This window comes from Bombina bombina, chromosome 6 (genome assembly GCF_027579735.1).
Source record: "Bombina bombina isolate aBomBom1 chromosome 6, aBomBom1.pri, whole genome shotgun sequence".
Taxonomy (NCBI): Eukaryota; Metazoa; Chordata; class Amphibia; order Anura; family Bombinatoridae; genus Bombina; species Bombina bombina.
The window spans coordinates 893483479-893496641 of record NC_069504.1 but is presented as its reverse complement, the minus strand read 5'-3'; the positions used below and the strand labels follow the sequence as shown (position 1 = coordinate 893496641).

General features: G+C 35.9%; 1 protein-coding gene across 1 annotated transcript in view; it reads right to left on the bottom strand.

The window, feature by feature from the left end:
* The window catches only part of RASGRF1 (Ras protein specific guanine nucleotide releasing factor 1), a 300540-nt gene that overhangs the window by 33835 nt on the left and 253542 nt on the right, over positions 1-13163 (bottom strand). The window contains exons 23-26 of the mRNA XM_053718462.1: positions 10591-10788; positions 9997-10076; positions 9164-9281; positions 3440-3508 (exon numbers count right to left, since the gene is read on the bottom strand). Of these exons, the coding sequence (XP_053574437.1) occupies positions 3440-3508; positions 9164-9281; positions 9997-10076; positions 10591-10788 (465 nt within the window). The remainder of the gene's footprint in view (positions 1-3439; positions 3509-9163; positions 9282-9996; positions 10077-10590; positions 10789-13163) is intronic.

Below are 13163 nucleotides of genomic sequence, written 5' to 3'. Positions count from 1 at the left end.
CAAGGGGTAAAGTATTAGCATTTGAGAGGATTTCTGAGTGTGCACTAAACCACTATGCACAGTGTGAGACAGACTTGACACTTTGTTTGTACAGTGATTGCCTGAGTCAGACAGCATTGCAGAGGAGGTAGGACTTACTTAGTAAATGTTTTTTATTTCTTTGTGCAATTTCTGATTGTAACTTCATTGTGGTAGTAGTTGTATGGTGGGGCCAGGGGTCCATAAAAACATTTTTTTTTTTAGCAGCAGTGTATTTATGATTATTTGACAATGCTGTAGAAATTCTATATTTAAAGCCATGCAGAAATGTTTCCTCCTCAATACACAAATGGTAGGTGCCCTTTTGGCAGATATGCGTTTTTTTCCATTAATATGTATATATATTACATTCCAGTTTACTGCCCCTTTATGCAAGGACTTTCCAGATACAAGGAGGCATTTTATCTAAGATTTTTACATCTGCATAAAATGTTATACTCTCAGACTAAGATTGCTCAGTGTTTGAAATGAGACAGGTTAACTTAAAACTGTTCAGTTTACACTACAGCTGACTTAATTTGAAATACATGCAAACAAGCCTAAATCCTGCATTTAACCAGATCTAATGTTATGAGTACCACAGCTTATGGTTCCACTAAGATCATATAGAGTACAGCATTTTCAAAATCCATAAGTACAGCTGACAGATATGAACATTTGTACACTATATTTGAAGTGGTGCTCTTGGTTGGGGAAAATGGGGGGAAAAAAACAAACATATGTCAACCTTTTAAAAGTACTTTTCTTCATCTAGCCATCTACCCAGATAATTAATGTACAATTTTGAATGCACAGAATTATTTTTGTTTGCACATTTACAAATATGATTCTTTGAAAAGTGATCTCTTAATTTCCGCAATTTTTTTTATCATGCATGTCACACACTGTTGATTTAGGGGATGCAATGTGCAGAAATGTTACGTCCTGTGAGTGTTTCTGTGGGTGTCTGTGTTTATGTCTTTGTGCTTTTGCTTGTGTCTCTATAAGTGTATATGTATTTTTTTCTGTGGGTCTCTCTGTGAGGGTGGGTGTGTATGTCTTTGTGCATTTTCTGTGGATGTCTGTGAGGGTGTGTGTGTATGTCTTTGTGCTTTTTCTATGGGTGTCTCTTTGAGGGTGTGTGTATGTATGTATTTGTGTATTTTCTCTGGATGACTCTGTGAGGGTGGGTGTGTATGTCTCTGTGTTTTCTGTGGGTATCTCTGTGAGGGTGGGTATGTGTAGGTATGTTTGTGTTTTCTGTGGATGTCTCTGTGAGGGTGTGTGTTTTCTGTGGGTGTCTCTGTGAGGGTGTGTGTATGTCTGTGCATTTTCTGTGAGTGCATGGTGCAAATCATTATTAGACAGCAGTCAGTTGTATAAAAGAAATATATGAAGCACTGAAAAAGTGTAATAGTGTAATACAAATTATCAGTGTGATATGGATATGTGCATAATACAATCCATGCGATGAGCACAGATGATAATACAAATTAATAAAGTGATAAACAGCAATTGTAATCCGAGATAGCCTGCAGTTTAAAAAATAGGATAATCTAAAAAAAAGACATGATAAAAACTTAAGAAAAATCAGCATTAAGTATTTGTATTCAGCAAAACAACAGCTATGGGAAAAAAACTATTTCTTAGCCTGACTCTCTTGCTATTCAGGCTCTTGTACCGCCTCCCAGATGGCAGGGGAACAAATAATCCATGGCTGGGATGGAAAGAATCTAATGATCCAGTGCGCCCTTTGCAGGCATCGCTTATGCTGAAGGTCCTCAATAGAGGGTAGCTGGACACCGATGATGTACTGGGCAGTTTTCACCACCCCTTGTTACCATACCAGTTACCATACCACACTGAGATGCAGTTGGTAAGAATGCTCTCAATGGTGCAGCGATAGAAATTAACCAAAATCTGGGTGGACAGATGTACTTACTTTTAGTAGAGTTGCCGCTGTGCCTTTTTGACTAAAATAGATGTATTCAGTGACCAGGACAATTTTTCATTGATGTTAGTACACAGGAATTTGAAACTAGTCACCCGTTCTACCTCGGACCCATTAATATAGATAGGTAAATGTGTACAACGTTTAGTCTTCCTATAGTCCACAATAATCTCTTTGGTCTTCTTAATGTTAAGAGATAGGTTGTTATTAGCACACCATGTCACCAGGTTCGTTATCTCCTCCCTATAAGCCGACTCATCATTGTTACTAACCTTGCCTACCACAGTAGTGTCATCTGTAAATTAATGATGGTATTCGACACAAACTTAGGCAGGCAGTCATGGGTAAAAAGAGAATATAATAGAGGACTTAGTACACAACCTTTGCGGGACTCCAGTATTAAGGGTCAGGGTAGAAGAGGTAAAATTACCTAACCTCACAGACTGGGGTCTATTGGTCAGGAAGTCCAGGGTCCAATTACAGAGCCAGGTGTTGATACCCAAGTCATGAAGTTTCGCAATCAGCTTTGTAGGAATGACAGTATTGCACTACTGGGAGCTAGCTAAACACATTGGGTGAGGCAATGATAAGAGGCAGATATGTGCAGCCACCAATCGGCAACTAGCTCCTGGAAGTGCACTGCTGCTCCTGAGCCTACCTAAGGATGCTTTTCAACAAAGAAAACCAAGATAACAAAAATAAATAAATAATAGAACTACATTGAAAAGTTGTTTAAAATGGCATATTCTGTCTGAATCATGTAAGTTTTTAATTTTGACTTCACTGTCCATTTAAAAATTTAACACTTAAAGGGATACTAAACCCACATTTTTTTCTTTAATGATTCAAATAGAGCATGCAATTTTATTCAACTTTCTAATTTACTCCAATGATCAATTTTTCTTTGTTCTCTTGCCATCTTTATTTAAAAAGCAGGAATGTTAAGCTTAAGAGCCGGGCCAATTTTAGGTTCAGAACCTGTATGAATATGTAGCCACCAATAAGCAAGTGCTATCCAGGGAGCTAAACCTAAAATGGACTGGCTCCTTTACATTCCTGCTTTTTTTAAAAAGATAGCAAGAGAACAAAGAAAAATTGATGATAGGAGTAAATGAGAAAGTTGATTAAAACTGCATGCTCTATCTGAATCATGAAAGAAAAAAATTAGTTTAGTGTCCCTTTAATACCGGCCAACAATTTAGTATCACCAACTATGTACACACTGCCTATATATGCGGAAGTCTTTTTTAAAATGGTGCTAAAGCATATGCAGAATAACGCAAGATATATGTTGCTTAGTTCTTTGTGATGTGTCAGAGAAGGAAATGCAGCAATCTTTGATTAGTCTCTTGGAACACTGGAAGAGAGTGCAGTACATTGTCAGTAAGTGCTGAACACAAAAATGTATTATGCCTTGTGAGTCTCCTGTTTATTTAAAGAAATGATAGATACTGGACTTTTCATTGGTACCTTGGGCTGATGATCAATTTTGTAGGAAGTTTGCTGAAACTGACGAATCTCTCGGATGATGTGTGAAATCTAAGACAAACACAGAAAATCAACAACTGATATACACATGCAACAAAAGATCTATTCACAGCACAAATAAATAAAAATACTAAAGTCAACCTTTACTCAAACTTTTTTTTTTGCAATTCCATGTTGTGACTAGTAACATATTTAAAGCAATTGAAAATAAACATTTAGTGCCCTATCTCTCCCACCCATTCCCTATAGGAGTGGGATTTCTCCAGGATCGTGTTTACATTTTTTTCTATATTCAGTAGTTCAATACTGACATTTTCTGTATAGATGGCAGTTAAAGAAACCAAAAACAGCTATTTTTAAATGACAAAATAAAGATAAAGGTGTTATTAGTAACCAACTTCGTAAACTCCAGCAGGTAAAATTGACTATTGAGAATACGTTTAAAGGGACATGAAACACAAAAATTTTCTTTCATGATTCAGATAGATTATACATTTTTAAACAACTTTCCAATTTACTTCTGTTATCAATCATGCCTAATTCTCTTTGTATCTTTTATTGAAGAAGTATCAATGCACTCCTGTGAGCTAGCTGAACACATTTGTAAGCCAATTAAAATGTCTATATGTGCTTTTCAACAAAAGATACCAAGAGGATGAAGCAAAATAGATAATAGAAGTAAATTGGAAAGTTGTATAAAAATTGTATGCTCTATCTGAATCATCATAGAAAAAAGAGGGTTTCATGTCCCTTTGGGGCAAAAATGTTACAGCATATTGTCCTTTTAGTTTTTTTACACCAGCTGTTGTGCTTGTTGTTTGTGTAGTATTGACACTTTCTTGGGTTATTTTCAAGATGGTTCTGCATTATGATATTCTTGGCTAAACTTCTAAGGGATAGCTATCAAATAGGTATGAACCTTTCATAAGTCTTTCATAACCATATGCATACCAATGAAACCTTCATGATTTACTAAAAGATAGAATTTATTTCAGCAGCAAACATTCTGTCTGAAAAAAATCTCAATGAGCTTGTATGAAAATGTAACATGCAAGTTTTATATCAGTACAAGCCTGATGTTTATGTACAACGTAAAACACTCAATTCTTAATGGCTAGAAATTGAACAAGATTAACTGGGCAGAATTAAGTTAAAATACAACTTTCATTAAAGTGATTAAAAAATGGAAACAAATTAAAAACACAAGCAAACTCTGCTGGATGGAAATGTTCTATACAGTAATAATATAAACAGAAGGTGGGAGAGGTTACTTTAAATGGCCTAGGATGTAGATTTGAATCCATGGCCATTAAATAAAAAGGTTAATCAGAAGCGACTGATGATCACTTCGCTGAACAATTAGTGACTGCTAATATATCATACTAATAGTTACTCCATTCAGAGATAATTGCATGTAACTAATCTTATGACTTCAATAAGTCAGTAACGCCTATCCTGCAGCACTTTTAATATGCCTATGAAAAATACCAATCTGTTTAAAGGGACAGTATACACCAATTTTCATATAACTGCATGTAATAGACACTACTATAAAGAAGAATATGCACAGATACTGATTTAAAATTCAGTATACAACCGTTAAAAAACTTACTTAGAAGCTCCCAATTTAGCTCGGTTGAAAAGGTTAGCTGGAACACCCACTGAAATGGGCTGGACAGCAAAAAGAGCAGACACCCTCCCCCTTCCTCTGCATATCAATAAGGCTGGAGTAGGTAGACAACAGTCTACTTCTAAATTTTTTAAGCATGGTTTGGAGTCTAAAAATCAGTGCAATGTTATTCAAAAATAAAATTAAAAACTTTACATTAAAAAACAAACAAACCTGTATAGGCTATATAAATGGATAATCTACAAAACATTTATGCAAAGAAAATCTATTGTCTAATGTCCCTTTAAGAGTACCTTGTAACCTATTCCCACCTTCTGGTGGTTAAATCTTGCGGTGGTTAAATAAAGCGCCTGTTTGTGATATACTATAATGGCATAAAAAAAAATATTATATTGTTCTCCCTACTAATATTAACTAGTAAGCGAATATGTTTTGCTAGAAGTATTGTGGTGATTCAATTAGCCATAAGTTAATAATATTTTTTATCCAGCATTTACTTAAATCAATTAGAGAGCCCATTATAGTCCCCACCCTCCCCTGACATGTTTCGCAGTGAACCAGCTTTCTCAAAGGGTGCGGCTGCACTACTACAAAGGGTATTTATGTTGGACTTGACTCCGCCCCTCTGTCATGACGTATCTGATCTTCGACCAACCACAGTTTTTCTCATACCAGTTGACCTTCTGACACGTATTGGATTAAACTGTATATGAATCTTCACTGCTGTCAAGCTGCTACTTTGTCTATTCTATAACGTGTCAAAGCGTAATGTTATTGCTCACTGCTGTTATTATGGTCTAATACAACAGTATTGTTCTATATTACTCCGTTATATTTATGTAATGCATGACATTTTAATAAATTGATTGTAACCAGAATAATGTATTACAATCTTGAATGTTGTGCACTTGTGATCTTGAAACACGTGAGTGTAAAAATGTGAAGATGTGACATTCGTGATTGAATGTCTGACGTTTTAAATAAAAAGTGTCTTCATTGATCTTGTGCCATAATTCTTAAAATGATATACATGTGATGTTTAATGAAGAATAGTTTTATTAATAGAAAATAGAAAGTTAAAAAATGTAAATGAAGTGCCTATATATGTGAGTCTTATGTGATATGTATAATATATTATAGAAAATCAGGTGTTATTTATATTGTCTTATGTAATATTTATAATGTATAATAAAAAAATCTGATTTTATTTATACACTATTTATTGAAGTATGTACCATATCTCTTATTTGAGAAGAAGAAAGGAGCGCCTCCATAGTGTATTTCGGAATACCAATGTACGGAAGATAAATGCAAGTATGCTCACCAGATGGCACCGTACTCTGACCGTTGATTGATAGCAGGCTAGCACTTAGCAGCGGCTAGCTCACTGATGGTAGACAGGTTGTGTTCCTTTGCGCGTGTTTCAGCTGCAAACACAGGCTGGCTCCTGCGGTCTCCCAACGCAGGATGCGGTGGTAAAAAGGCGAATTACCAATACTGAACCAAGCCAGTATAAAAGACAACTTCCAGTTTAAAAATCTAAAAACAATCTTTTATTTATTCCTTGCAACGCGTTTCTCAACCACATACACTGGTCGTTTACTTCAGGCAATAAAACGCCCATTTCTTCTTCTCTAATTTACCCAGCACACCAGGGTTTCAAAGAGGAACAGCCTTTCAACTCATACCTTTGGACCACAGAGTTTCGTTTTTACCATTACCTTTCACGGACGGTCCAAACATTTGCAAGATTGCCATATTACTGACTTTGATACAAACGTATCACTTTTGATTTTACGTTTTACACCTTTTCTCTTGTGTTTGAGCTTGCATCATTAGACCTTTTTTCACTATTATTTTACTTTTTTTTTCATTGAATAACTTTGATCACATTAGATTTAGATTAGATGGTAATTATAGTAGTATGAGATGGTGAAATGTTTCTTAAATCTCACCAAGTCTCCAATAGTGAAGAGTGAAAGCTGTGCTGAGAGAGAACTCTTTCTATCTAAATCCAAAAGATTTTCTGGATCCACAACATATTTCTCACTTGGTGCCTTCTTTGGTTCCATGTCTTTGTAGCAGGTAGCTAAATCTTGGACAGCGGAATGAGTACTAACAATTCCTCAAATTCCCAGAACATAATCTTGCTATAATCTCCTTGATCTGCAAAATGGGCCGTGTTCTCCTGCTTGTGATAATCCATCTCTGTTAGTTCCATAGTAGGAGAAGTCACTTGTATGAGAGCCTTTTGCGATGTCTGCAGTAAAGTGACAAGCACTATCTGTACCTGAGTCGCCATCACAGTAGTAAATCTCACAGTAAAGCAGTGGTCAATTCCCACTGTCAGTAGGAGTCACAATGCAGCCTAATAAAATGCTTGTAAATTGTGCATAGTAGTTGCCATATCTCCAGTGGATTTAAAGGGATATCGTAAACTAGATTTTTCTTTGCATAAATGTTTTCTAGATTATCCATTTATATAGACCATCTGGTAGTGTATTTGTGAAAATGTATAGTTTTGCTTATTTTTTTTAATAACATTGTGCTGATTTTCAGATTCCTAACCAAGCCCCACAGTGTCAGATGTATACACGCATTTACAGACTCCTGTTTATATTATCTGTCTTTTTAATTACCAGCCCTTTTCACTGGGTGACACAGCCTAACCTCATCAACAGTTCTAAACTGGGAGCTTCTAAGTAAGTTTATAAAAGGTTTTATACTAGATCTTTAGATCAGCATCTGTGCACATTCTTCTTTCTAGTAGTGTCTATTACATTCAGTTATCAGAAAATCGGTGTATACTGTCCCTTTATGTATTACTTTTGTCAGTGCACTGTTCACCCAGTCTATTGTCTATCAGGGGGTTTAGAGCCTCTCCTTGTTGGAGCTGCCTTATGCCTCAACACTCTGGATCAGTTAGCAGAGATAGGACTACAATAATATTATATTCTTCTACTAAGTATGGTCTAACAATTTGCTGGTAATAGGCAGTTTATCAATGAACCACACAGAGCAACTAATATCTTATCCATTCAAGGTGCTGCCCAGTGACACTCCCAGCATAATGCCTACTTTAAAGTTTGGTGGAAGAGGGATAAAGGCCTGGGGCTGTTTTTTTTCAGGGACTAGGTCCCTTAGTTCCAATTAAATTTAATCTTAATACTACAGGATACAAAGCCATTTGGGTGCTTCCAACTTGGTGTCAGCAATTTGGGGAAGGCCCTTTCCTCTTCCAGCATAGCTGTCCCCCTGTGCACAATGCAAGGCCCATGAAGACATGGTTTAATGAGATTAGTGTGGTAGACATCCGGTTGCCTGCACAGAGCCCTGACCTTACACCCATTGCACACCTTTGGGATGAATTAAAAAGCTGATTGACCAGACCTTCTCATCCGACATCAGTGCCTAACCTCACAAATGCTCTTTTGGCTGAATGAGCACAAATTCCCACAGAAAAACTTCAAAATCTTGTTGAAAGCCATCTCAGTAGAGCTGTGGCTGTTATAGCAGCAAATTGATGACCAACTCCATATTAATCCCCATGATTTTGGAATGGGATGCCCAACAAGCTCATATAGGATTAATGGCCAGGTGTCCACATACTTTTGGTCATATAGTGTTATTGCAACTGGGTTTAGAAGCTCCTTATCAGCTGGTTATTGTGACTAGCCAAACAAAAGTCTTCTATTATGTGTGCCACTCAAAATGTGTGATGTCACCAAATAATAGTGACCTGAGTGTGATATAGATGTAATAATTGAGCCCTCACCTAAAACAAAAATGTCAGTATTTTGTGTAAACATTTTTTTGTGTCAATTTTTAAAGATAAATAAAACTAAACAACATGAATGTTTATTTTAATAATATTTGTAATAATATGTGTTAAAAATATAAAAAGACATTTGATTAATTAATAGACATCAACATGACTTCTGAATCTTTTTGTCTAATTTGTAAAATTTTATTTAGGCTGCAATTATGTTCTTTGTTAATTTTCTCTACATACATTTACAGTATGTACCAGAGTAAATTTATATATGCACAGCTAAACATGTATGTGAGTATCTCACCATCCTCATTTTGGAGAAGTTGACAAGACTGTCTTCTGTGTAATTTGGTGTTCCTTCCTCTATACATGCCAAGTCTGTCAGATACATTCCCAGATATGGTACACAGGGAGGGTCACAGCTGGGGAAGTAAAGAAAACTCAGATATATCATGCAGTAAAGGCCTGCAGTATATTGGTTTAAAGTGCAAAAAGGGAAATGAAAATCAAAATTAATGGGACATGAATAGAAAGTCAAAATTTAAGGGGCATGTGAAGCCACCTTTCAGTATATTTCTATTATCTTATTTGCTTAATTCTCTTGGCGTTCTTTGTTGAGGGAGCAGCAATGCACTACTGAGAGATAGCTCAATACATCACGTGAGCCACTGACAAAAGGCATATATATATATATATATATATATAGGCAGCTACCAATCAGCATCTAGCTCCCAGTATTGCTCTGCTTCTCCTGAGCCTACCAAGGTTGGCTTTTCAACAAAGAGTACCAAGAGAACAAAAGCAAATTAGATACTAGAAATTTGATGAATTGGAAAGTTCTTTAGAATTACAATCTCTATCTAAATCATTAACGTTTCAGTTTAACTTTAACTGACCCTGTATCCTCACAGTAACCTAGAAGTAGCTGCTTTCCCTTTTGTCTCCTTACTTATTATGGGAAGCAGCATTCTGGACCTCCCAAATCTGACCCAATTGACTGACTCTTTGAAATCTGTGAATTGATATCTCTCAGACCTTTTGAGTTTTAGAGAATCTACATGTCTTGCAGAGGATGATTTAGAAAGTGTCTGATAGATATTTGTTTGATGTTTGTAATATGATACTGTATGAACTTACTTCTTCAGTGCCTCTCTCAAGTTCTTAAATCGGCCTTCAGATGACACCAACTTCTGGAGTCGGTCAATGAGGGTTTTTGTCTGTGAAAAAGAAAATAATATAGCATAAGGAACATACAGTATATGAAATAAATCTTTCAAATCTGATATCCGGCATCCCAGATATGAAGTACTGTATATTATGGTACACCTAGATAATGTAGACACTTATTCATAATGTGAGCTATATTGTGTAATGTCCTTGGCTTCAATTTTTTTTAGGTAAAGTAGATAACTAGCTGTGGATACCTGGCAGTTAAGTCTTACATTTGACAAGATGCAAGTATAGATGCCTAGTTCCGAGGTTGTGCTGGGGAATATGTTTGCCTCTTTCCATGAAAAGATATTTTTGAACTAAAAACATATTGCTGATAATATTATTTACAAAAGTAGTCTGTGATTCTATTGGGGTACCTTAGTAAGTAAATATAGCTTAATAAAATTATAATAAATTATAATCTACTGCATAGCCATGCTAATTTTGCACTGTAAAGCTTCAGAGGTGTCTAATTTAAACAAATCATCAAGACCCAAAGTCTACATTATTGACTAGTACCTGCTTAGAAACCTTGATCCATGTTCTCTTAAGCCGATAGATGGCGCTGCGGTTTAGCGATGAAGTGATCTCTAAAACTGCATTGTAATTATGGAGACAGCGACAAATATCAGCCACTGCCACCCACTTCTCTATAATAGATCCTCGGAGGGCTGGATCCTCGCTGCGCAGAATCTCTGTAGCTATCAAATTACTCATCTACAAGAAATCACAAAAAAATATTTTTTAATATTTCCTTGGATTTGTCTAAATATAACAAAGGGCATTTCTTTTACAGACAATATTGACTAACACTGTACTGTGGTAATACTGTACATGCTTCTTTTACATTGATTATGTTACAATTCTACCAAGATAATGTCATGGGCCCCATTTTGTCACCGATGGACAAGTTTACCAGTTAGAGAACCAAATGGTCTGTGTTTACAGCGAGTGGGTAGCGGGCACTGTACCTCAGTTGACTGTATTTATTTTTGCACAAGAAGGTTGTTATGCAATGCCGCCTTTTACTCTTGTGCGACCAATCAGGGTGCTTTATTGTCACCACCTTCTCTGCTTAAAAATAGAGCCAAAAATTGTTATTATCTTTTTATGCTACTTGTGTGACATAAGTGGCTGTAAGCTTGATCCATTTTTAATTACACCTTATCTGTTGCTTGTTATGCTATTTTGATTTCTCCTGTTACTTAACATCTTGTTGAGTCTTATTGGTTTAACACCATTTAAAATACACAGTTCAGCAAATTTATCATGTGCTTATAGGAGATAAAATAACTTCTACTGTAATATCATTGCATATATACACTCACTGGCCACTTTATAAGGTACACCTTGCTAGTACCAGGTTGGACCCCCTTTTGCCTTCAGAACTGCCGTAATTCTTCGTGGCATAGATTTGACAAGGTGTTGGAAACATTCCTCAGAGATTTTGGTCCATATTGACATGATAGCATCACGCAGTTGCTGAAGATTTTTCGACTGCACATCCATGATGCAAAGTGGGATCAAGTGGGACACTATTTAGTGCTTTCACTCACGTATTACAAGTTAGTGTGCCTATTACAAGTTGAAAATAAAATGTTTGCATATGAGCGAAAGCTGACGAGCGCTAACTTGAGGACTTCGGATATATAATGACTGGGCTAACTTTTTCTCCACATAGACATCAATGGAGAGTGAAAACTGGAAAAAAAACTTACACTTATGACTTGCACACTAACCTGACAGGAGTTAAACCTACAGTGCAAACATTTACATTCCAATGTCCTTCACAAAGAAGAAAATGTTTTTATATATATATATATATATATATACACACGTTGGTTGGAGTAGCAGTGTTACTCCAGAGATTTAGATATCAAAATAATAAGAGTATTGCATTCAGCAATGATACTTTTTTATTGGACTGACTATACATTTATAAGATGACAAGCTTTCGGAAGAGTGTCTTCCTTTTTCAAGTCTGAAGCAATACTCTTGCTTCAGACTTGAAAAAGGAAGACACTCTTCCAAAAGCTTGTCATCTTATAAATGTATAGTTAGTCCAATAAAAAAGTATCATTGCTCAATGCAATGCTCTTGTTATTTTGATATCTATCTATCTATAAATATATATATATAGGTATATACAGATATGTGTGGGAATAGCTATTTAAAAATACATAGAACATGTTCCCCTATTTGAAGAATATTGTAATGTAAAATATTTACAGTGCATACACAGTAAAACACATTCACCTAGATTACAAGTACCGCAGCCATTACAAGCCTTTTAGCCTGTAACGCAATGTCAGTCCCACACTCGTACAAATTAAGTTTTTTCATGGGACTTCCATAGCGCAGCCATTATGAGTTTTGTGGTGAGGCTACAAAGCTTGCGTTACAGCCTATACCGACAAGATCCGTTTAGCCATCTGAGAGCAGTAGTTATGAGTTTTACGCTACAAAACTGTTAACTAACTAACAATTAAACTAATATAACTATTAAACTAACTACCAATTAAATAAAACTAAAATACACATTAAAAAAATCCTAACACTACTCTAAAAACTACAAAATATCTAATTACAAAAATAAAAAAGACTAAATTACAAAAAATACTAAATTACGAAAAATAACAAATGAAATTATCAAAAATTAAAAAGAATTACACCTAATCTAATAGCCCTATAAAAATAAAAAAGCCCCCCCCCCCCCCAAAAGAAAAAAAACCCCTAGCCTACATCCGCCGGGATGAAGATAGAAGATGCTGCTTGGATGAAGATGGAGCCACCTGGATGAAGATGGAGCCGCCTGGATGAAGATGGAGCTGCTGGGATGAAGATCCTTCAAGCGGGACTTCAACAACTGTAAGTGGATCTTCGGGGCATGGATTTTTTAAGTTTTTTTGTGTGTGGTTTTTTTAGTTTAGGGTTTGGGCTTTTCGTAAAAGAACTAAATGCCCTTTTCAGGGCAATGCAAAAGAGCTAAATGCACGTGTAAGGGCAATGCCCATACAAATGCCCTTTTCAGGGCAATGGTTAGCTTAGGTTTTTTTAGATAGTTTTTTTTATTTTGGGGGGGGTGGGGGTTT